This window comes from Budorcas taxicolor, chromosome 5 (genome assembly GCF_023091745.1).
Source record: "Budorcas taxicolor isolate Tak-1 chromosome 5, Takin1.1, whole genome shotgun sequence".
NCBI lineage: Eukaryota > Metazoa > Chordata > Mammalia > Artiodactyla > Bovidae > Budorcas > Budorcas taxicolor.
In genome coordinates, this window is record NC_068914.1 from 155,177,450 (window position 1) to 155,199,288 (window position 21,839).

The following is a 21,839-nucleotide window of genomic DNA, read 5'->3' on the forward strand; positions in this document are numbered from 1 at the left end:
GGGTTGTCTAAAAGGTTAAATATTTCAATCAGCCACAGGGGATGACTTAATACAGGAAAATGGAAACCTTTGACTCAGAAATCAAAATCGTTTAAAGATGTACATTGGGAAGCTTGTTCCCAGTTCTTACGTGGCCTACCCTGTTCCATGCATGTCCAACCCCACCCCCACATCGACTTTATTAGTGATTTTCTATGTGAATAGGCAAACATTATGGCAAAAGGCCTTTTTATTTATTTATTAGAGAAGAGACTGATGATCAATGAAGGTAGTTGAGAGAATATGAGAGAGCAGAAGCTGCATCAGTACTAAGGAGTCAAGTGGGGAGGACAATAAATGTGTTGAATACAGGAGCCCCAGACACTGAGACAGGTAGGAAGTCAGAATCTGTATCACCTGTCTTTGCTCCTCACTGTACACCTGGGGATTATGAGCATATTTTACAGGTAAGAAGACCCAAGTGCCAAAAGATTATCACTCAAGTCACAGAGCTAGTAACTGGGCAGTTCTGGAACGATGGGTGAAGAGGCAGCCAGTAAGAGAGATTTTCATAAAAGAGCAAGTGAAGATGATTCTGTAGTGGAAGAGATCTGTGCATTTCACACACACACAAAAGGGAGGCACAACTGGAGAGATTCAACATAAAATAACTGAAAGAGCAAGATCCTTTCCTGAATGAAGACAGAGGCTGGAAACAGAAACTCTTCTAGGAGGAGGCAACAGCAGAGTGAAGCAGAGCTGGTGAGGCTGGACAACTGGGGAGACCGAGGTTGGCAGGAGGCACCATGGAAGGCGAGGGCAATAAACTCAGCAGAGCCCAGCAGCAACAGCCCTGACGCACTCCGCAAAGACTGGGCAGTTGCAGGGAGTGGTCTTCATCTTTCCAGAACTGTCCTCACCCCCAGAAACCAATCCTCCGCAGCTCCAGTGGGGAGGTAGGTGAAGAAGATGTGGGTGATAAGCCCAGGTGAGTGATGGGCTTCTCCATGGCCAAGGCATTCCAGGATGGGTGTTGCGGTCCACTCTGACAATTCTGAAGCCCAGGTGGAGACATGGAGGATCTACGGCATGAAGACACTGAAGGAACGTGAGAGACGGGGAAGAGGAAGGGCGATGTCAGGATCTAACTTGGATCTTGGTAACTGTGGGCCTTGTTTTCCCTATGTGGGCTAGGTGCCTCTGGACAGCATTCATTCACCCAGCAAACACTCACTGAGCACCTATGCTATGTAAGGTCCTGTGCTGGATCCACCTGCCAGGGACACCGGGGACCAAGGCAGGCATGATCCCCGCCCACACCAAGTTTGCCATCAATGGAAAAGGCCAACAGCACTGAACTCTGATGAGAGTTACAAGAGAGGCTTATATGAAATCTGAGGTGGGAAGGGAGAACACTACAAGGGTGGTCCATCCTTTTTTTAGTAAACAATGAAAAAAAAAAGCAGAAATGGAAAGGTGACAAGAAGTTATTGTCAAAGATGAGATCTTACAAATCTTGAGATTTAATCAGAACTTTTAATATCCCTTAAGTCTTACAGTTACTGGGAAAAGGGCCACCTCAACCAACAAGCTGAGACTTCAAAATGGACATCCCCTTATAGTGAGACACTCCAAAAAAGGTAATTTCAAAGCAATATAGTAGCTGCTCCTGTAGCACAAAGGGAAGAATGCATTTGAATCTGGTAAGAACTGAGAGCCTGGAGCCACATGAGCTATCTCAAGACGGTCAATCTCCCCATGCCTTCACTTTGTCACCTGAAAAATGGGGATCAGAATAATGGCAGGCATTTATTGAGCACTTACGCCGCACTGGAGAGTGGTGTATTGTATTATTTAACAATACCTGAACAATTCAGGACCCTCACATGGATTTAATGAGATTACTTGTGTAAAGCACTCAGGACAGTGCCTGATACCTAGTGAAAGTGAAGTGTTAGTCCCTCAGTACCCTCGGACTCTTTGCGACCCCATGGACTGTAGCCCACCAGGCTCCCTCTGTCCATGGAATTCTCCAGGCAAGAATACTGGACTGGGGTAGCCATTCCCTTTTTCAGGGGATCTTCCCCACCAAGGGATCGAACCCAGGTCTCCTGCATCGCAAGCAGATTCTTTACCGTCTGAGCCACCGGTGAGACCACCATAAACATTAGTGGTTTTATTATTAGCGGCCAACCAGAGGGAAGAGTGGGTTCATCGGTGACATTTTCTGACCTGGACCTTGAGTAAGATGTAGTGGGAAAGACGTGTCCCAGGGCGGAGAACTCAATGCCGATTTCCCCTGTCTTGCACTTGTCTCAGAACCGTGCTGGGGGTCCGGCAGGCGGTAGGAGTACGGGAGGGGAGACAAAAATAATAGCAAAAAACAGTGCTTTCCAAATGTCTTGGACATCAATTTGATGTCCTCAGAGCAATCCTAAAGGCGGGTCTTAATGTACCTTTTTTCGGATGAGAAAACTGAAACGCAGAGCTGCGGAGGTAACTTGTGAAGCACTGACCACGTTTCTCGTAAAACGAAGAGAAACGCTTTAACCCTCAGCAGCGAAGAGCCTAAACCCAGCAGCCCTGAAGGCTCTGGTCTCCCGGAAACCCCAGGGGTGGAACCAAGTGGAGGAAGTCCCGCCCACAGACTTCCGCTTCCGCCCTCGCTGACCCTGTCAGCTCCGGCGGGGACCGGAGTCCGGGATGGCCGCAGGGGGCGACTGTGGCGGGCGGGAGGCGGCCTGTGGGTACGATAGCTATCGCTCGCCGCTTGCTTCCCGTTATGCCAGCCCGGAGATGTGCTTCCTGTTTAGCGACAAGTACAAATTCCGGACCTGGCGGCAGCTCTGGCTATGGCTGGCGGAGGCCGAGCAGGTAACGCACCTGGAGGCGGGCCCTGCCCTGCACGTGCCAGGCTGGGACTTGGTGCGCGGGCTGAGCCTCCCCAGGCAGCTGCCCCACTATTTTCGGCCAGGTGTTCCCTTTCCGGAGGAACGGCCCCAGGAAGGCCAGGGCAGGAGGCCCAGCAGTCGCCACCTGTTATCTCACACGTTTTAATGGTGGAGGGTTGGAGATGGACGGTGGGCGGCGAGAAATGCAGTTACCGTTTCCGGGAGTAAGTCTTGGCGGTTCCTGTAGGAGTGCACCGCCGAGTGCTCCTTCTGTGCGGTTGTGCTCGCTTCTGTACACATCTTTACCCGGTTAACCCAGAAAGACTTTGCAAACTAGGGCGCGGTTTCCCACGTTATAGGAGAGAAGACCAAGCCTCGATGATGTGCCAGTGAGATATTTGCTTCTAACCATTATGACAACCCACTCCAGTATTCTTGCCTAGAGAATCCGATGGAGAGAGGAGCCTAGCGGGCTGTACAGTCCATGGAGTCGCCAAGAGTCGGAAATGACTGAAGCGAGTTAGCACTCTCCTATAAATAAAGGAACCCGGTGTGAACCCGTGACCATGCAAAGCCTAACTGAACGCCCAGCCACCTCGCCCTCCACATGCCTCTGTGTAGTCAAGAGACCTGTCACTGCAAAATACACATTTCCTGGGCCATTGTTTCCTCTTCACTAGACTGCCTTTTTTTGTCTCTGGGGAGAGAGAATCAGGGTAGGGGGTTATTAGATGCGAGTTAGGGTTCTGAGAGCTTCATGTAGAGGTATTCTGCCGAGCGGTTTCAGAAATAGCCCCAGAAGGATCTTCACAGAAGCGCTGAAGGAAGCATGAGAGTGATCCAGAGAGCTATAAGGTTTCCGAGGAAAATGCCACACAAGCAAGATGACAGTCCTCTCCGAAATGACATTTAGTAACCTCAGAAACAATCTGAGTACCTACCTAGGACCAAGGTATAGGGTCCCCAAACAGGAAACTTTCTTCCTAAATTTTACACCCTTCCTATCACCTTGCTCAAGAAATAAAGTAGTACATGACACTAGCAGACACAATACTCTGTAATGGCTTATATAGGAAAAGAATCTAAAAAAGTGGATGGATATATGATAACTGATTGATTTTGCTTTTCACCTGAAACTAACACATTCTTTTAAAGCAACTATACTCCAATAAAAAAAAATTGTTTTAATGCTAGCAGACATTTCTACAGTGCCTGCTATGTGTGCTCAGCAGTTTGAAGACCTTAAAAATTAATTTACTAATTCTCAAAACAGTTCTTTATAAGCATGTGATTCCTGTTTTACAGAGGATAAAATGAAGGCACAGATTTCATAAACAGAGCTCGGATAACAATAATAGTAGATCAGGACATGAAGAGTATTGTGGTTTGTTACCTATGGGGTCGCACAGAGTCAGACAGGACTGAAGCGACTTAGCAGCAGCAGCAGCAGCATCTACTCTGTTTTCTGTTTTACTTGGTATTCCGTGTAGATGAGGCTGGTGCCAGTCAGCATAGCTTGTAAGAACTTCAGGCTGGAATTGAAATGTAGAGTCAGTATGTATCCTTTCCTCTGCCCAGTCTACACATTGCCTGAAATGCATCCAATTTTGATATCTCCTGAGTCTGCATTATCTATTAGCTAGGGTGTCAAAATGAACAGCATGAAGTACATAATAATTTAATAGTTTGAAAAAAAAAAAAAAAAAAAAAACGAGGAATGAGAAACTAGGGCAAGTGCCGAAAATTCGTCCGCCTTGGATTTTGAGGATGCGTTGCTTGGGGAGGAAGCAGTTTGACCACACTGCCCCCTGCTGTTCTGTTTTGGGAGGAGCCCTACGATGTCTTCGCTCAAAGATCCAAGGCAGCTTGGCAAGATGTAGTGTGACTAAGGAACTGAATTTTTACTAGTTTAAATGTAAATAGCCACATCTGACTAGATAGGTCTTAAGATGTGAGCTCCTTCTCAGGACCAGGCCTTGGGACTTTGAAGTGAGGTTTGGGTGAAATTCACCAGTGTACATATTTAGCACTTGGCTCCAGGGTTCTGAGCTGCCGGTGGGCTGCCAGCTGTTTTTTGTCAGCCTGATTTTATTCAGTGATGGATGAATGTAAGATGTTGATGTGTTTATTTTCTCATTAATATCTCCTGGAATTGCTTTCAGTTGCACTGAATTCGCTGCACATAATTTGTTGGCAGAGCTACTAACAGCGTTGCTAATTTCGGTTTCTCTGACTAAATCCATCTAGATAAGATATAAAGCTGTGGCCGGGATCCCACACTCTGGGCACTTAAGAGCCGAGCACTAAAGAGCCTAAGCAATAAATACCACAAAGCTCTCCTTTCAGGGAGTCTATACATTCTAGAGAGGAGAGACAGGCTAAAAGATGTGTAAAAATGTCATATGGCAGTAAGTGCTCTAAATAAAACCAGGTTAAAGGGATAGCGAGTGACACCGAAGAAGGGTGTTTCATATTGATGTCAGGAAAGCCTCTCTGAGGAGATGGTATTTGAGCCCAGAGACCAGAACCTGTGAGGGAGTAAGCAGAGATGTTGGGGCAGAAGGAATAGAAATCAGGACTACATTGTTGTGTATATTGGAGTTTACTTAGAATATAACTTGCCATGATTCATTTAGAAAGCTTCCTGGGGACTTCCGTGGTGGTCCAGTGGGTAAGAATCCACCTTCCAATGCAGGAGATGCAGGTTCAATCCCTGGTCAGGGAGGTAAGATCCCACAGGCAGCAGGGCAACTAAGCTTAAGCACTGCAACTACTGAGCCCGTGCCCTCAAAAAGGGCCCACATGCCACAACGAAGGCCCAGCGCAGCCAAAATTTTTAAAAAGATAGTTGTCTCTTCCTCCCCATGTCCTTTTAGTTTAACTGCCCCAAATTTTAGTTTAAGAATTGGAAGGTAGGGCATAAACACTAACATGAATCAGTGTTGTTTTTTACTGTCATTCCCATCAAATGATGTGACATAAGAAGTTATTTCATTTTATTTTGCCTGTTCTGCAGACACTGGGTTTGCCTGTCACAGAGGAACAAATCCAGGAGATGAAATCTAACCTGGACAACATCGACTTCAAGATGGCAGCTGAAGAGGAGAAGCAGTTACGACATGATGTGATGGCCCACGTGCACACGTTTGCCCACTGCTGCCCCAAAGCTGCTGGCATTATCCATCTTGGCGCCACCTCCTGCTATGTGGGAGACAATACAGTAGGAGCCCATGCTGTTCTGTGTCCACTAGGACTCAGGCTTTATAATGCATTTATACATTTTAATAGATTTTGTCCATTTTTGGAAGTGTCTCCGTAGGTCTTAGGATCTCAGTGCTCAGGAAGTTTCTGCTTTTGGTATCCTTCCAGTCTAAACTGTAAACCCCTAATGACCTCCATAAAATGATGTACAGATACTGCCTATATACATCAGTATACTGGACATAGCTTGAGAGCTTAGCATTTTAGTGGCCAAAGTACTTTTCCAAAGGGATTTTCTTTCCAAAGTCCTTTATAACTCTTCGCTGTGACTTCTGAAAAGAAAAGGTAATTACATTATAATTCTTAAATCCTTTAACTAGCAAAAGTGTCTCATAGTCAAACATGAAAAAGTAACAAGCAGGCATTTGCCTAAGAGTTTACTAGGTGAGCACTTCATATGTATTCATTTTTTCATCACAACAGGCATAATAGATGCTGTTGTTTCCATTTTTAAATAACTTTATTAAGGTATAATTTAATACCATAAATTCACCCATTTTACATGGATAGTTCAGTGAGCTTTAATAAATTTATGCAACATTCAGCCTCACCACACGCTAGTTTTAGAACACGCCCCTCATCCCAAGACGGCCTATCTTGCTTGTTTGCCATCAGTCCCCACTCCTGCTTCCAGTCCCAGACAACTGCTGAGACCTGCCTTTTGTGTCTATAGTTGTGTCTTTTCTGGAAATTTCATGTAAATGGATTCAGAATATAAAGTCTTTGGCTCTGGCTTTATAATCCCCACCTCCACAGATGAGGAAACTTAAAGAGGCTGAAGAACTTGCCCATCCTGGAAAGGATACAGACCTAGGCACAATGACTCCAAACCTCTGCCCTAGTCACAGTGTACCTGGGGGACTAGAAGTTAGTTTCCAGATACACTTCCAGTTCAGAAAGAAGCCAGTAGTTTTTAAGTTGCCCCCACATAACTTTTTTTTGTCTAAAGTGGTACGTAATTAAAGGCATCTGTGTATAATTAGTCAGATAATGAGAGAAGAGCAGTCCTCTAACTTGGAGTATGCTTTTTTAAAGCATCCAGCGTGTAGCTGGGCTCAACAGTTACCGTCTCAAGCATGTGTTGGAGTTGCTTGCAACACTTACATCATCTCACTCCCCCAAGAACAGCGTTAAATTTCCTAAACCTAGATCCTTTAGTTCATGCCTCTTTTGTTGTTAGCAATGACAGACATGGAAAGAAAAGGGAGCAGAAACTAATGGAATGTGCCCTGTGGAGTCTTCTCAGAAACTCAGATGCTATTGTCCAGGAAGATAGAAACCCTGTTGACCTGGACATCTTTGTCATATTCATGACAGGGCTGCCCCTTATCATTTTCCAGTTAAGTTAGATACCCCATAAATAGGGCGTTATAAGTATAAAGGCTTTGTACTTATAGATCCTAGCAGTACTGCTCTCTCAGTTGGTAGGCTTTTAAGGCAGTAATCAGAAGAGTTCTGTTAGCAGCTTCTGACTTGCACAGTGTATTGCTGAAAGTAAGATAGGCAACTAGTTAAGAAACCCAGATGTGACGGCCGTAAAGTGTTAGGTCATAACGTTTGGGCAAAGCTGATTAATGTAAGATGACTGCATTTTTCTTTGCAGGACCTGATTATTCTCAGAAATGCATTTGACCTGCTTTTGCCAAAGGTAAGAAGTTGACAAATTTCCTGCCAGTCCTAAGATTCCCTGTGACAGGAGATGGGTACCACCTTGAATAAATCAGCACAGAATAGATCTAAATAAGTTATTGTGTACTCAGATGAATGATCCTAGATCTGATCTCTAGAACTAATTGTCTCTTCTTGAGTTAAAACACTGTATGAGTTAGTGCTTTTAAAGTGAGGGAAGTGTAACCAGCAGCATGTTGCTGGAATGTGTGGGTCAGATTATGATTTTGTCTGTTTTTCTTCATGAGCGTGCCAGTGGTGTTAAAACTATGCAGAAATAATTTGTGGCATTTTAGGTAGTCAGCTCAGTTTTTGAACGTTGTTTGATACTTTAAGATACAAAGGTGAAAAAATGTGGCCTCTGCCTTCTGTGAGCTGAAGTGTAATTGTAGATGAATTTGTCTCCAAGTTCAGTTCCTGTTTATGCAGTGCTCAGCCTGAATTCACTCTTTCTCCCACACCGTCTTCCTTGCAGCTTGCCAGGGTGATCTCTCGGCTTGCCGACTTTGCCAAGGAACGAGCCGATCTCCCCACCTTAGGTTTCACACATTTCCAGTAAGTGAGAGGGTTACCTCTTGGGAATTGGGCTTATTTATGGGCATCCAGCTTCCATTTATTCTTTCAGTTCTCCCTTCTCCATGGTAACCTTGAGGTTAGGAAAACTCAAAATATAAGCACTTGGCATGCCTATGAGGAATGAACCTGATACCTACCTTAAAAGCTGTACTGCTGAGAGAGTAAATCGAATGGTTCGTTTCACTGAAAACTATGTATACAGATACGTATTCAGAAAGTATTCTCTTTTTGTTGTTGCTGTTAATACTCTAACACTTCTGATATCCCCTTTGCCTACAGGGAAATCTTTTAGTGATAGGGAGGAAGTTGGAAAGCAGATCCTATTTAGGTCACAGGGCCTGATCCTTCCTTTCCCACTCCAGGAATCAGTGCTGGTTGGTAGAATCAACCCAGGTGGTTCTCCAGGTCAGGATAACAAACAGCTCGTTGGGGTAACTATGAAGGACCAGAGTTTAGGTGGGTACCTTCCTGTGGTGTGAGTGGGAAGGAGAGGGGCTCTCCCAGCCTTGTGCCCCTGTGTTTCCACTCTGCCTCTCAAGAAAGTGTTCTTGATTCAGTGATTCCATTCTTGAGTATTTAATGCAAGTAATCCAAATTATGGAAAAAGCTGTATGTACAAAGATCATTGTTATAATATTATTTATGATGGTAGCCTTGGAAACAATCTATAAATGTCCAAGAATAAGAGAATAATTAAATAAGACTGTGGTATATACATAGGTTAAAATAATACACAGCCAGGAAAATGATGCTTGTTAGATTAGTAAGACATGGGGATGCATGTAGGTCAATGTGGGGAAAAGACAGCATGTAAACTGTACAAAGATTGGAAGGTGCACCAAGATGTAAATACTGACTACTTTGGCTTTTTTTTTTAATGTGCAAGCATTTTTATGATTACCAAGTAAAACCCTTTTTTAAAGCCAATGATGTCATTTTTGGATTGCTAGTGGCAGGTTTCAAGTGATGATATTTGAGTCATGGTGTATTGGCATCTGCCTTATGTTTTGATGGGGTAGGTATTGCTATGGCAACAAGGATATCATCTCCTGTAACTTAGGAAAGCCTATTGAGTTTAATTTAATCTTCCTTAAAATTAGGGCCTACATTATTGGTTGCAGAAACCAGAAGAATTTGTTCATGTGAGGGGGTTGCTGCTCCGTGTGTGTGGCTGAGCCATGACAAAGGTTGCCCTCTGTGCTTTCTCCCTCCACACCTGGCATCACCTGTGTTGTGACTCTTCTTCGGCATCTGCTAGAGAGTGTTCAGGGAATACAGCCATTCCAGTATTCCTTTAGGGATGGCGGAATGAGAGGTGTCTGTTGCCGCAGTTAGCAGGTGTTAGGAATTCAGAAAATGGTATTGATGCATAGATCTCAACTCAAAATGGATCAGTACCTGCAATTAAAAAGAAACAGCTTTATTGAGATACGACTGATATACCATAAAATTCACCCAATTTTTATATATTTAGTGAGTTTATGCAGTCATTACCAGTGTGTAATTTCAGAATATTTCCATCACCCCGCCCTCAAAAGACCCTTTAGCAGTCCCTCCCATCTCCCCATTCCCTCCCTCCTGGCAACCACAAATCTGTTTTCTGTTTGTGGATTTGTCTCTTGAACACTTCAATCAAGTAGAATCATGTAGTACTCATCTCCTTGTGACTGGCTTCATTTCACTTAACAGAGCGTTTCCAGTGTTCATCCATGCTGTAGCATGTGTCATTACTTAATGTCTTTTACAGCCAAAAAACATACCATTATATGGATATGCTACCTTCTGTCTGTTCACCTTTTATCTGTTTATCTGCTGGACATTTGGATTGTTTCCACTCTGTTGCTGTTATGTGTAAGGCTGCTGTGAATAGGTCCATGCAAATTTCTTTTCTTTATTATACCAATAATCTATTTAAGGAAAACTACCTAAAGATTAATTTGGGACTGTGTGTCTGCTTTGAACATTCTTAGTGGGCTACCTTCCTGTTGCCAGCTGTCAGCATCATTCGCCTAATAGAGAAGGCTAGGTAATCTGTTAGAACTCAGGCTTTACTATAGTTTATTCATAATCGCATTTTATGTTATAAACAGACCTGCTGTGGGCTGGCTTTGATTTAGACTGAAGACAAAGCCATTAGCCGTTCAGTTAGAGTCGTCTGATTGTGCGTGTTTCCAGGCTGTTCTCGGGGGCTCAGCTCGGTCTTCATCCAGTCTCGACTCTTTCCAAAGTCCTTTCTTTCCTGCCGGTCTAGAGCCACAGTCTCCAGTGTCCTCGTTTTACTTTCTGATAGCATTTTTTAAATGAGCGGTTATCTTGTTTACTTTTTTACACTACAGTATGAGCTCCACTAGACAGGGACTTGGTCTGTTCTGTTCTTTGTTGTATTTCCAATACCAGCAATACATTAGATGCTTGGCAAGTGTTTGTTATGTGTGTATTTCTTGCCAAGATCTAGGGACAAACAAAGCAGACATTGTCTCTGCCCTTATAGTGCCTCTTGATGATGAAGCAAGAGCTATGCTAGTGGCCCTTTAGTTTTATAACCTTTGAATATTTATAAATGACACTGAATCTGCTTAACTAGTATTTGCTTAAGTTTTTTAGCTCTTGTATGTCTTCACTTTAATTCTTTCCCTTCCCAGGGGTAACAGTGATTATTAGAAGAAGCAACGAAGGTTTTATGAAACAAGTCATTGGTTTGAGACTTCTGTGTGTTCTCCTTGGGTTGTGTTCAGGCCTGCTCAGCTGACCACAGTTGGGAAACGTTGCTGTCTCTGGATTCAGGATCTGTGCATGGATCTCCAGAACCTGAAGCGTGTCCGGGATGAGCTGCGCTTCCGAGGCGTGAAGGGTACCACTGGCACCCAGGCCAGCTTCCTGCAGCTCTTCGAGGGAGATGACCAAAAGGTGTGCTTAGAGAGTGACCTGGGTGAGACAGACCCAACAGTGGGAGCACCAGAAACAAAGCTGACCCCCAGGATGGTGGGAGCGATGGATCTTGGGGTGGGTACAGTCTCAACTGGAAAGGTATTGAAGGCATAAACCTGAGCAGGATGACGTGTCAAGATGTTTTCATACTAGACATGCCTGGATTTCTATGGGGATGTCTTCTCTTCCCAAGGTAGAACAGCTTGACAAGATGGTGACAGAAAAGGCAGGATTCAAGAGGTAGGTGAGTGGGGAAAGTGTCTGCCTCCCTGTTAGGTAATAAAAGGCAATATCCCTCCAGATTTGGCCTTAGCTGTTCTTTTTTTTTTTTTTTCCTTTTCTGTGTCTTTCCACCCATTTCCTTCTATCTCTGGTGTGGTTTTCTTTCCTGGATTCTATTATATTCCTTATAATTTTCCAGAAAAAAAGGAGCTGTTTAGTTGTGAGTTCAGGAGAATAGCCTTACCTGTGTTGTTTTGGTTTTGTTTTTACTAAAGGCCTTTGACAGGTTGGTCTCAGTCTGTCTTTTTGCTTCAGGGGCCCCCAGGCTCCCCTGTGGTTCCTTGTTTTTGTTGTTGTTTTTATGTAAAATATTTCTTTATTTATTTGGCTGCAATGGGTCTTACTTGAGTCATGTGAACTCTTAATTGTGGTATGTGGGATCTGGTTCCCTGACCAGGGATCCAACCTGGCCCCCTGGATTGGGAGCACAGAGTCTTAGCCAGTGGACCACAAGGGAAGTCGTCCCTCACCCCTCACCCCCCCGACCCCCCACGTTGGCTCCTTGTTTCAGGCACTTCACTGGGCTGCAGCAGAACAGAGGCTTGCTGGAATGTTTCCTCCTTGGGTCAGGGTGGCTGCTTGGGTTTAGTAAAAAGTGGGGTGGGAAGTGCAGTTTCTTCCTGGAGCCACTAATCAGTGCAGTCCTGGACTGAGTGCAACTTAATACCTCAGTGAGACCAAGCCTTTGCTTAGGATCTGCGTTGGCTCACTTGTCTGACACAGTTATATTTTGAATTATTTTCACTTAAAGCTCTTTTCTATTTATTTCTAGGGCTTTTATCATCACAGGGCAGACCTATACACGAAAAGTAGATATTGAGGTGCTCTCTGTGCTGGCTAGCTTGGGGGCATCGGTGCACAAGGTAAGTGGAGGCAGCGGTGGGTAGTCGGCACAACAGACTGACCCCCCAGCCTCAGGCTCCGACTTCATCGTGCTCTCAAGAGGTGTCAGATAGCACTGTTAGTAATTTGGGTCTGTCAGGGGAGCCTCTTAAGTGAAGGTGTGTGAGAAAGGATTGGTTCCAGCATTCTCCGTAAGTTCATCTTGCCGTGGTCTGCTCGTGATATCTTAAGCGGTGTTTCACCAGAACATCCCCACGCTGACGGTCAGCTCGGTGGCAGCACCTGAAGAGCTCACCTCCTGCTTCAGTCTAGCCCCTGCCTGGAACCCCCAAGTACTGATGATGTGCGTGACACTTGCGCCCCCGCTTCCCTCAGATTTGTACGGACATACGACTCCTGGCAAACCTCAAGGAGATGGAGGAGCCCTTTGAAAAACAGCAGATCGGTGAGTGTCGTGTGGAGACCTGGGAACACCGCGAGATGCAGCGGGTTTGTGGGCACATGTGAGCAGTTCAGCCAGCAGCCTGCTCGGCCTCGCACTGTCCCCTGAGGTCTTCCTGCCTTTGCTTCTTGTCCTTTACACGGGCAGGCTCAAGTGCAATGCCATACAAGCGGAACCCTATGCGCTCAGAGCGGTGCTGCAGCCTGGCCCGGCACCTGATGACCCTCGTCTTGGACCCCTTGCAGACGGCATCTGTGCAGTGGTTTGAACGCACACTCGATGACAGTGCCAACCGGTCAGTGAAAGGGGCAGCACGCACAGCAAGTTGTCGGAGGGCACAGAGGGCCTGGGAGCAACAGGACCACAGGGCATCCCTGTGTTCCCTCCTTGTCTGTAGGAGCCTGGAGTCTTAACAGGGAGGCAGGAACATGGTACAGTGTGATGCGTGTTAGAATATGTGCAGGGTATCCTTGCGGGGGCAAAGGCGGGGGTTGGGAGGAGTCGAGGGAAGCTTCACAAGGAGGCAATGCCGTAGACTGAAGAAATCTAGGCATTTATCATGTGAAACGAACTTGGAAGCACGTATAAAGCACAAAGGCAGGAGAAAGAACGGTTTGGAGAGTTAGTTACTGGAGTCAGGTAGCCCTGGAGGATGAAGTCCGTGGCAAGAAATGAGGTGGGAATGCTCGTGGAAAGTAGCCGGTTTATGAAGGGCCTTCTGGGCCCTGAAAACAAGGGTAGATGTTGTTCTGATGGCAGGTGGTGTCAGCTGTGGTATCTTGGCACAGTGACCCTTGATTAGGTCCAAGATGGTTCAGGAGTAATTAGTAGTTACTAATAAGGTACCAGCATGCACGTGACTCTCTACTTTATGTATATACTTATTTGAAAGCAGATTCACTCTCATTTGCTTGTATTCTGCTGGAATTTCTTGAGAGGAAATGATCCGTAGTTAAAGCCAACTCTCTGGATTGTGTTCATAATCCAGGATTTATGGAAATAAAACATATGAACTCATTTGGAAGTCAGCCATCGGCTGTATTTTAGCAAACTGTGACCTAGTCAGCTGTGCCCACTAAAACACCCTGCAACAGTTTGGAGAATCGGTTATAAGACAGGATGCTGGTCAGAACAAGTTAGGAGACTGCTTTAAAAACCCACGCCCATGCTGGCATGGTGCCAGTGTGACTGGAGAGGATGTGGATCTAAATTGATGTCACGGGGACTGGCCTGGGCAGTTGGCTGGAGTGGGGGTTTAGATGGTGATGGGGTGCTGGTGCCCTTTCCTGAGGCAGGAGCTACAGGAGAGGAGGAGTAGGGTGAGGAGCAGAGCAGGAGGCAGTGGAGAAGCATCTGCATTAGGTCCTGGGCTTGCGGAACCTACCGATGAGCCGGGTGGAACTCCCCAAATAGGTGTATGGCCTGCCGCCTAGGCAGGTGGTCTGGGCAGGAGGTGGTAGATTCAAGGGTCATCAGGATATTGAGGCTGTTGAAGGGAATTGTCCAAGAGGCACATCTGGCATGAGACGTCAGTAGGGCAGCTCCTTGAGACACACCCTGCGTTTCACGGAAATCGTTATTTGTTTTAAGCGATAACTGAATTGGCTGTTTGTTTTTCTAGACGTATCTGTTTGGCGGAGGCGTTTCTCACTGCAGATACTGTACTGAATACGTTGCAGAACATTTCTGAAGGATTGGTGGTATACCCCAAAGTAAGAGGCCTCTCTGAAAAGCACAGCATTCAGGAGGGGTTGGAGAGGGGGTGGAGGGGGTGGCAGAGAGTGGGACCTTGTGCTCTGGAGTGAACGTGTTGGAGGAGCGCTTCCCAGCCAGAGCTTACTCTCCACGTTGTGACACAAGCTCTCGGGAACAAGTCTGTGGAGTTCGCAGACCAGTTTATAGACCAGGGAGGAAGCAGTACTTTGAATTGGCTGAAAACTGTCTGCCAGCCTGAGTCATCAGCTCTGCTGTGGCTGGCGGGGTAGACTGTTCCACTGGCCCGTTTGTAGGTACCTGAGGCGGATGGGTTTGTTTCCATTCTGTACTCAGCTCCTGAAGTCAGGCCCCGAACTGGAGCAAACGAGGTTTGAGGAATTTTTCTGATGAAGTCAGTATCCCTTTTTAAAATCAAAATAATACTCTGGAGTATGAGAAGACTTCCCTAGTGGCTCAGAGGGTAAAGCGTCTGCCTGCAACGCAGGAGACCTGGGTTCGATCCCTGGGCCAGGAAGATCCCCTGGAGAAGGAAATGGCAATCTACTCCGGTATTCTTGCCTGGAAAATCCCATGGACAGGGAAGCCTAGTAGACTACAGTGGGATCGCAAAGAGTCGGACACGACTGAGCGACTTCACTTTCACTTTAAAAAATACAGTATAGAATAAGACAAATTCTTCTACCCTCTTTCTTTGTGGACATGGGGGAACACGTCCCCACTGTGCGTGATTTTGGTCGTAGTTTACGTCTTACTGTGCGTATGACTTTGTAACCTGAGGCATCCTTCTTGGCGCTTCACTCTTCCAGGTAATTGAGCGGCGCATCCGGCAGGAGCTGCCTTTCATGGCCACAGAGAACATCATTATGGCCATGGTGAAAGCCGGGGGTAACCGCCAGGTGTGTAGCCCCTTGTGCTCCTGCATAAATTGAAAGTACTGCTCTCCTCCCTGAAGAAGGGTGGATGAAGGTGTTTCTGTCCTTCCGTTCAGTCATGGTATTGGTGCAGAACAGTGACAACAGACTGTCGTAGAACAGGCTTATCTTTGGAGGGTGATGGTGGTGAAATCAGTTAATTAAAAATTGACTTGCTCAATCACTTGTAGAAAAAGTCTGCTTTCAGTGAAGAAATTAGGTCTCAGTTTCCATGGGAAATGCCAGGAACTGGGCAGGACATAAGAGCAGATGGTTCATGAAGCTTTAGAAGAGGCCTTTGTAGCACCAGCCATAAACAGCATTGACGTTCAAACGCCTGCTGTTAGTGAGACCCCAGTGCCTCCTGTCTTCCCAGGACTGCCATGAGAAAATCAGAGTGCTCTCGCAGCAGGCAGCTGCCGTGGTCAAGCAGGAAGGGGGTGACAATGACCTCATCGAACGCATCCAGGCTGATGCCTACTTCAGTCCAATCCACTCCCAGTTGGACCATTTGCTGGATCCTTCTTCTTTCACCGGCCGTGCATCCCAGCAGGTAAGCATCAGAACGTTTCCATGGGGCTGCAGTCCTGCCCAAACACGCTCTGTTTACACCACTGGGCTGCAGAGCCTGGAGTACAATCTGTTTCTGCTTCATAGGAGGTATGATGAGAATGGGGCTAGTTAGAATTCAGGGCAGGTTGCTGCCTAAAACTTAAAGTGAAAGTCGCTCATTTATGTCCGATTCTTTGCAACCCCATGGACAAAACAGTCCATGGAGTTCTCCAGGCCAAAATACTGGAGGGGGTAGCCTTTCCCTTCTCCAGGGGATCTTCCCAACCCAGGGGTTGAACCCAGGTCTCCTGCATTGCAGGCGATTCTTTACCAGCTGAGCCACAGGGCAATCTAAAACTTAAAAATTTGGTTATTTTGAGAATGCCTTAAGTTCATTTCTCCCTGAGGATTTCTCTGAATTCTGCTTTGGTCTGGAGCCTGTGGTGTAATGGACAAAGATTGGGTTTTACTGTCAGGTAGCTCTGGGTTCAGGCTTCCTGGGTAACTCAGTTGGTGAAGACTTCACCTACAATGCAGGAGACCCCAGTTGGATTCCTGGGTCAGGAAGTTCCCTTGGAGAAGGGAGAGGCTACCCACTCCAGTATTCTTGGGCTTCCCTGGTGGCTCAGACAGTAAAAAATCCACTTGCAATGCGGGAGACCTGGGTTCCATCCCTGGGTTGGGAAGATCCCCTGGAGGAGGGCATACAAACCCACTCCAATATTCTTGCCTGGAAAATCCCCATGGACAGAGGAGCCTGCCAGGCTACAGTCCATGGGGTCACAAAGAGTTGGACACGACTGAGCAACTAAGCACAGCACAGTAGCAGCTCCAGGTTCAGTCTTGACTTCCTGCTTTTACTGGCCGATGGGATAGACTGAAAGGCCTAGCTTGGTGCACAGTAAGTATTCAGCAAACATTTGTCACTTTTCCTCATGGCCTTTTGAAGATTACAAGGGCTAATACAAAAATATTTATTGAGTGCAGACTAGGTGCTCAGATTGTGTTTGGGTGCTGTATTTAATTCTGGTGCTTTAAAGATGAATAGATAATGCTTATCTTCAGGGAACTCAAAACTTAACGGTAAAGGCTTGTAAATAGATCAGTGTGATACCAAGTTCATGCAAGAATTGAGGGAAGCACACCTTTTTTAGGATCACAAAAGAGACAACCCTAGGGTAGTAGAAGTTGGAAAAGACTTCTCAGAAGACATGATATCTGAGCTGAATCTTAAGGACAAGTAGGAGTTACTTGTAGGGAACACCAGGAGGTGAAGAGACGACAGATGCATGGATGTCCAACATGGGAGAGAGTTGCCAGATAGTCAGGTGCCCCCAGAGTAGCTAGGATTAATGTAGAAGACGGATGGGAACCTATCATTTATATCTGAGACACTCTGATGTGCTGGATTTGAAGGACTTACACTGGAGGTGAGAAGACCAATAAGGAGGCTGCTGCAGCAGGTGAGCAGCTGGTGACGAGGGCTTTGAGCCGAGGCTGGGGTAGATAGGTGCACACAGGGCACAGGTCCGAGGGCTGTTAAGGTAAGTTAGTCACTTGGAAGCTGGTTGAAGGGGGAGGAAGGAAGGAGCATGATGGTTTTAGCTTTGGTAATGGGTGGAGAATGGTGAGACCAACTGAAAGGATACAGCTGGCTGGTTTGGGCGGAGGGGCGGGGTGAGCAGCAGCCTGCTGGGGCAAACTGCCTGTGTTTAGGGAGCGATTTCTGCAGGGAGTTGAGAAAAATAGAAGTTCAGCGGTGGCATAAAAGTTTGTCCAAGTAAGTCTCTGTGTTATGAAGTGACATTGAAAAAAGGATTCTCAGATTTCTCAAATTTTAACGTTTTCTTCTGTCTTGCATTTGCTTTCCTCTTTGACAGGTACAGAGATTCTTAGAAGAGGAGGTGTGTCCCCTGTTAAAACCATATGAAAGTGTGATGAAGGTGAAGGCAGAATTATGTCTGTAGAGTCGGAAGAGAATTATTAAACAAAAACCATTGTTGGCTCTGTTAACTTTTATTGCCGAGTCATAAAAACTATTACTCTAGTGCCATATTTTATTTCAGGAACTGTTACCATAAATTAATACAGCACTTTCTTTCTTTCCATGGTGCTTTCATATTTCTCACATTTGCAATGCAGAAATAAACTGCATTGTAGTTGGACTGTTTTTCACAGCTACACAAGTTTGTATAATAAATGTAGCTCATAGCTTGCACTCTGCTCTTTCAAGGCACATTTTCCAACTAGTCTCATCCTTTTTACATGTTCACTTGATTGCAAGATGGTGAACAAATTCTTGGTCCTCTCTTCTGAAAGTGAGTTTTATCTGGGCCTTGGAAAATAATCTGGATTCAGTGATTCATTATGGCCCCCTACCTACATTTCAGTTGTATTTGATGAGAATAAGTAATGAAATTTAGAGCTGCGATGAATTGTCAAAGAAACTGATGTGGTCTTCACGCTGACTCAGCTGGAGTCGTGCCCAGCTTCATTTGCTCTTTGGGTAGGGCTATCTGTCAAGGAGATGCTTACTGGGTGTACTGATCTCATCGAAGCATTTGACGGTCTCTGGTCCTGACAGCTGGCTGAACCAGCTGCTGTCAGAGGTGAGAGAGAGTGGACGATCACCCCCCTGGAAGGAAAGCACTGTTGTTATGCCACAGGCTTCTGTCCTGGGCCCTGCCTCATTCTGCATATTTTTCCAGCAGAGATGAAAAGGAAGAAAGCTTATTTCTCAGGTTTGCAGATGACACAAAAGTAGGACAGTGGTAGGCATTTATTTGGTAAGATAATTAAGATGTCACCCAAAGAAAATAGATTAATATGCTGTGGCCAAAATGAAGAAGGAAAAAATTAAGGTAAATGTAAGCAAGTTAACCTTCAACTCAATATGAACCAGAAGTGGTTGCCAGTGAGATCAGAGTGTTAGGGTATGTTGATGGTAGTGGTGTCGGGCGAGGCCATTAGTCTCCATGTTCCGGGCTCATGGCATTGTGTTCAGTGTCAGACACCCCATCTGAGGAACAGAGATAAACATGGGATCCAGCCTCCAAGGAACATATGAGTGGTGAAGCAGTGTTAAGGCTCAGACCTTGTAAGAGAAAACTTGCCATTGCTTCAAATATTGTCATGAGGAAGAGAGACCCAGTTGAGACCCGTCCATACCTATGGTTGAGAGTCTAAAGCAGGTTTGGGCCCAGACTTTGGAACTGCTCTGAGTTAGTGCTTCTCCCCGCTCTTCCCCCTCAGGTCACCTAGTGATCAGGAGTGGGGGTGTTGTGAGGGTGGAGCGGCTGAATCCTCCCCAGGTGTATCAAATCAAAGGCAGCCCAAGGTGAAGAGCTCGACCTATTGGGAAGAAGAGCAAGACGTGATCCTTCAAGTCAAATCTAAAGTACAGTTCAGGGTGACTGGCAGGCATGGACCACCTGGAGCCATGTGGCATTTCAGTTCTTCCAGACACAATTTGATTTCTCTGTTAGTCCTCTCTTGTGAGAGTCTGGGAGGGATGTTTGAAACTACTAGGTCTGTGACCCAAGTGAATAATCAGAGTGCTGTTCAGACACACCATCGACTTCTTCTCCAATACGGGCTGCCAGAGAGGAAGCAGGTACTATCAGAGCATCTGTAATCTGAGAGCTTCTAGTACATACCACACACGGGGGAGGGGGGGATATTGGACACCATGGGTTTTAGTTAAATTTCCTCATAGCAAATAAGGAAATAGAATGCCAGTCTTGTTCTGACAATTCTGATTGCTAGTGATCTGTTGTTTGGCTGGTTTTCCTTTCTGGGCTGTTGGAGTGGGTGGATTTCCTTTTTTTCATTCTCTTTTGGTTTTATTTTTATATACTTGTGATATTCTCAAGTGCAATTTCTTATTTTAACATTTTTATTAAAGACATTTGGGTGGGTGGCAGGTTGGCTGAGGAGAGAACATGGCATCTTGAAGATTAGATTGAATTCAGTTAACCACTTATGCAAGAAACCCCAGGATCTGAACCACCAGAAATTAGGGTCTGGACAGGTTATGAGGCCAGCTGCAGTCAGACACCTGGGCAGTCACCGCCCTCTTTCCCTGAAGTGAAAGTGAAGTCGCTCAGTCGTGTCCAACTCTGCGACCCGTGTACTGTAGCCCACCAAGCTCCTCCATCCATGGGATTCTCCAGGCAAGAATACTGGAGTGGGTTGCCATTTCCTTCTCCTCTTTCCCTGGCTGATGGTAAATTATATGACAGCCAGGAGAGCCTGGTGTCCTGCAATGGAAGCACAGAGGTTAGATGCCTCCAGAATAGTGATGTAAACCCAGGGTCTGACGTGAAGAAAGTACTCTGAGAATGTCATTTTCCTTTCCAAGCCCAGGAGAGCTTGCCAACCTTCCTCTTGATGGTTAGTTGAGGAACAGGCTGAGACGATGCTGCTGTTGGTTTGGTCTGCCTACCAGGGGTGAGTGCATCGTAAACTTGAACCAACCAGAGAATGGAGGACGTGTCAACATCAAAAATGAATAGTAAAAAGTTTTTAAAAAAGACTAGAATGCTACATAAAGAAATAGTGTGGTTTCTTGGACAATGAGTTTAAGGGGATTTTCTTCCAATTTCATTGAGGTATAATTGACATACAGCTCTGTATAATTTTAAGGTGTACAGCATAATGACCTCACAATAAGCTTAGTAAACATAAATTTTTTTAATTAAAAATATTTTTCTAGTGAGAACACTTGGGATTTACTCTCCTAACAACTTTCATATGTAACATACAGCAGTGTTAATTATGGCCTCCCAGGTGGTGCAGTGGTAAAGAATTCACCTGCTAGTGCAGGAGACGAAGTAAACTCATTTTTGATTCCTGGTTCAGAAAGATCACCTGTAGAAGAAAATGGCAACCCACTCCAGTATTCTTGCCTGGGAAATCCCACGGACAGAGGAGCCTGGTGGGCCACAGTCTGTGGGGTTACAAAGAGTCAGACACGACTAAGTGCACACATAAACAGTGTTGTTTATATTTATCATGTTGTATAATATACCCCTGCTGCTGCTGCTGCCGCTGCTGCCGCTGCTAAATCGCTTCAGTCGTGTCCAACTGTGCGACCCCATCCCTGAGATTCTCCAGGCAAGAACATGAGTGGGTTGCCATTTCCTTCTCCAATATACCCCTCGGTCTTCTTTATAAGTGGAAGTTTATACATTTTGGGGTGGCAGGGGCAAACTGGTTGGCATGTAGAACTTCCCAGACCAGGGGTTGGACCTGTGCCCCATGCGGGGGAAGTGCAGTCTTAACCACTGGACCACCAGGGAAGTCCAAAGACGTTTGTACCTTTTGACTGCCTTCAACCAGTTCTCCTTGCTCCCACTGCTTACATCTGGTAACCAAAAGTCTGATGTTTTTCCTATGAGTTTGTTTTTGAAATACAATTGTCCTACAACACTATGTTAATTCCTGTTGATCAACATTGACGTAATATTTTTATGCATTTCAAAGTGATCGCCACAATGTCTAGTTACGATTTATCACCATAAAAGATATTACACATTTATTAACTATATTCCTCACACTGTACATTTCATACCCATGACTCACTTATTTTGCAGCTGGAAGTTTGTACCTCTTAACTTCTCCTTACCCCCCTCCCTCCTGGCAACCACCTGATTATTCTCGGTGACTCTGTTTCTATTATTATGTTCTTTTGTTTTTAGATTCCAAATATAAGTGAAACCCTACAATATTTGTCTGCTGACTGACTTCACTCAGTATAGTAATCTCCAAATCCATCCATGTTGTTGCAAA

General features: G+C 45.6%; 1 protein-coding gene across 1 annotated transcript; it reads left to right on the plus strand.

Annotated features, from left to right (window-relative positions):
• Window positions 1-2,647: 2,647 nt before the first annotated feature.
• On the plus strand, window positions 2,648-18,157 carry ADSL (adenylosuccinate lyase). Its single transcript, XM_052639796.1, has 13 exons — window positions 2,648-2,853; window positions 5,887-6,090; window positions 7,735-7,779; window positions 8,275-8,354; window positions 11,111-11,282; window positions 11,497-11,543; window positions 12,358-12,448; window positions 12,804-12,873; window positions 13,018-13,165; window positions 14,492-14,582; window positions 15,393-15,482; window positions 15,874-16,050; window positions 17,930-18,157. The coding sequence occupies exons 1-13, from the start codon at window positions 2,683-2,685 to the stop codon at window positions 18,014-18,016; spliced, it is 1,473 nt and encodes a 490-aa protein (XP_052495756.1). The 5' UTR covers window positions 2,648-2,682; the 3' UTR covers window positions 18,017-18,157.
• The last annotated feature ends 3,682 nt before the right edge of the window (window positions 18,158-21,839 follow it).

What these genes read in the sequence shown, in the direction of transcription:
- ADSL (XM_052639796.1), top strand. Translation starts at nt 2,683, where the DNA reads ATGGCCGCAGGGGGCGACTGTGGCGGGCGGGAGGCGGCCTGTGGGTAC. An exon ending in TTAGGTTTCACACATTTCCA is followed by an intron (nt 8,355 to 11,110) that starts GTAAGTGAGAGG and finishes GGTTGTGTTCAG; the next exon opens with GCCTGCTCAGCTGACCACAG. An exon ending in CTCGATGACAGTGCCAACCG is followed by an intron (nt 13,166 to 14,491) that starts GTCAGTGAAAGG and finishes TTGTTTTTCTAG; the next exon opens with ACGTATCTGTTTGGCGGAGG.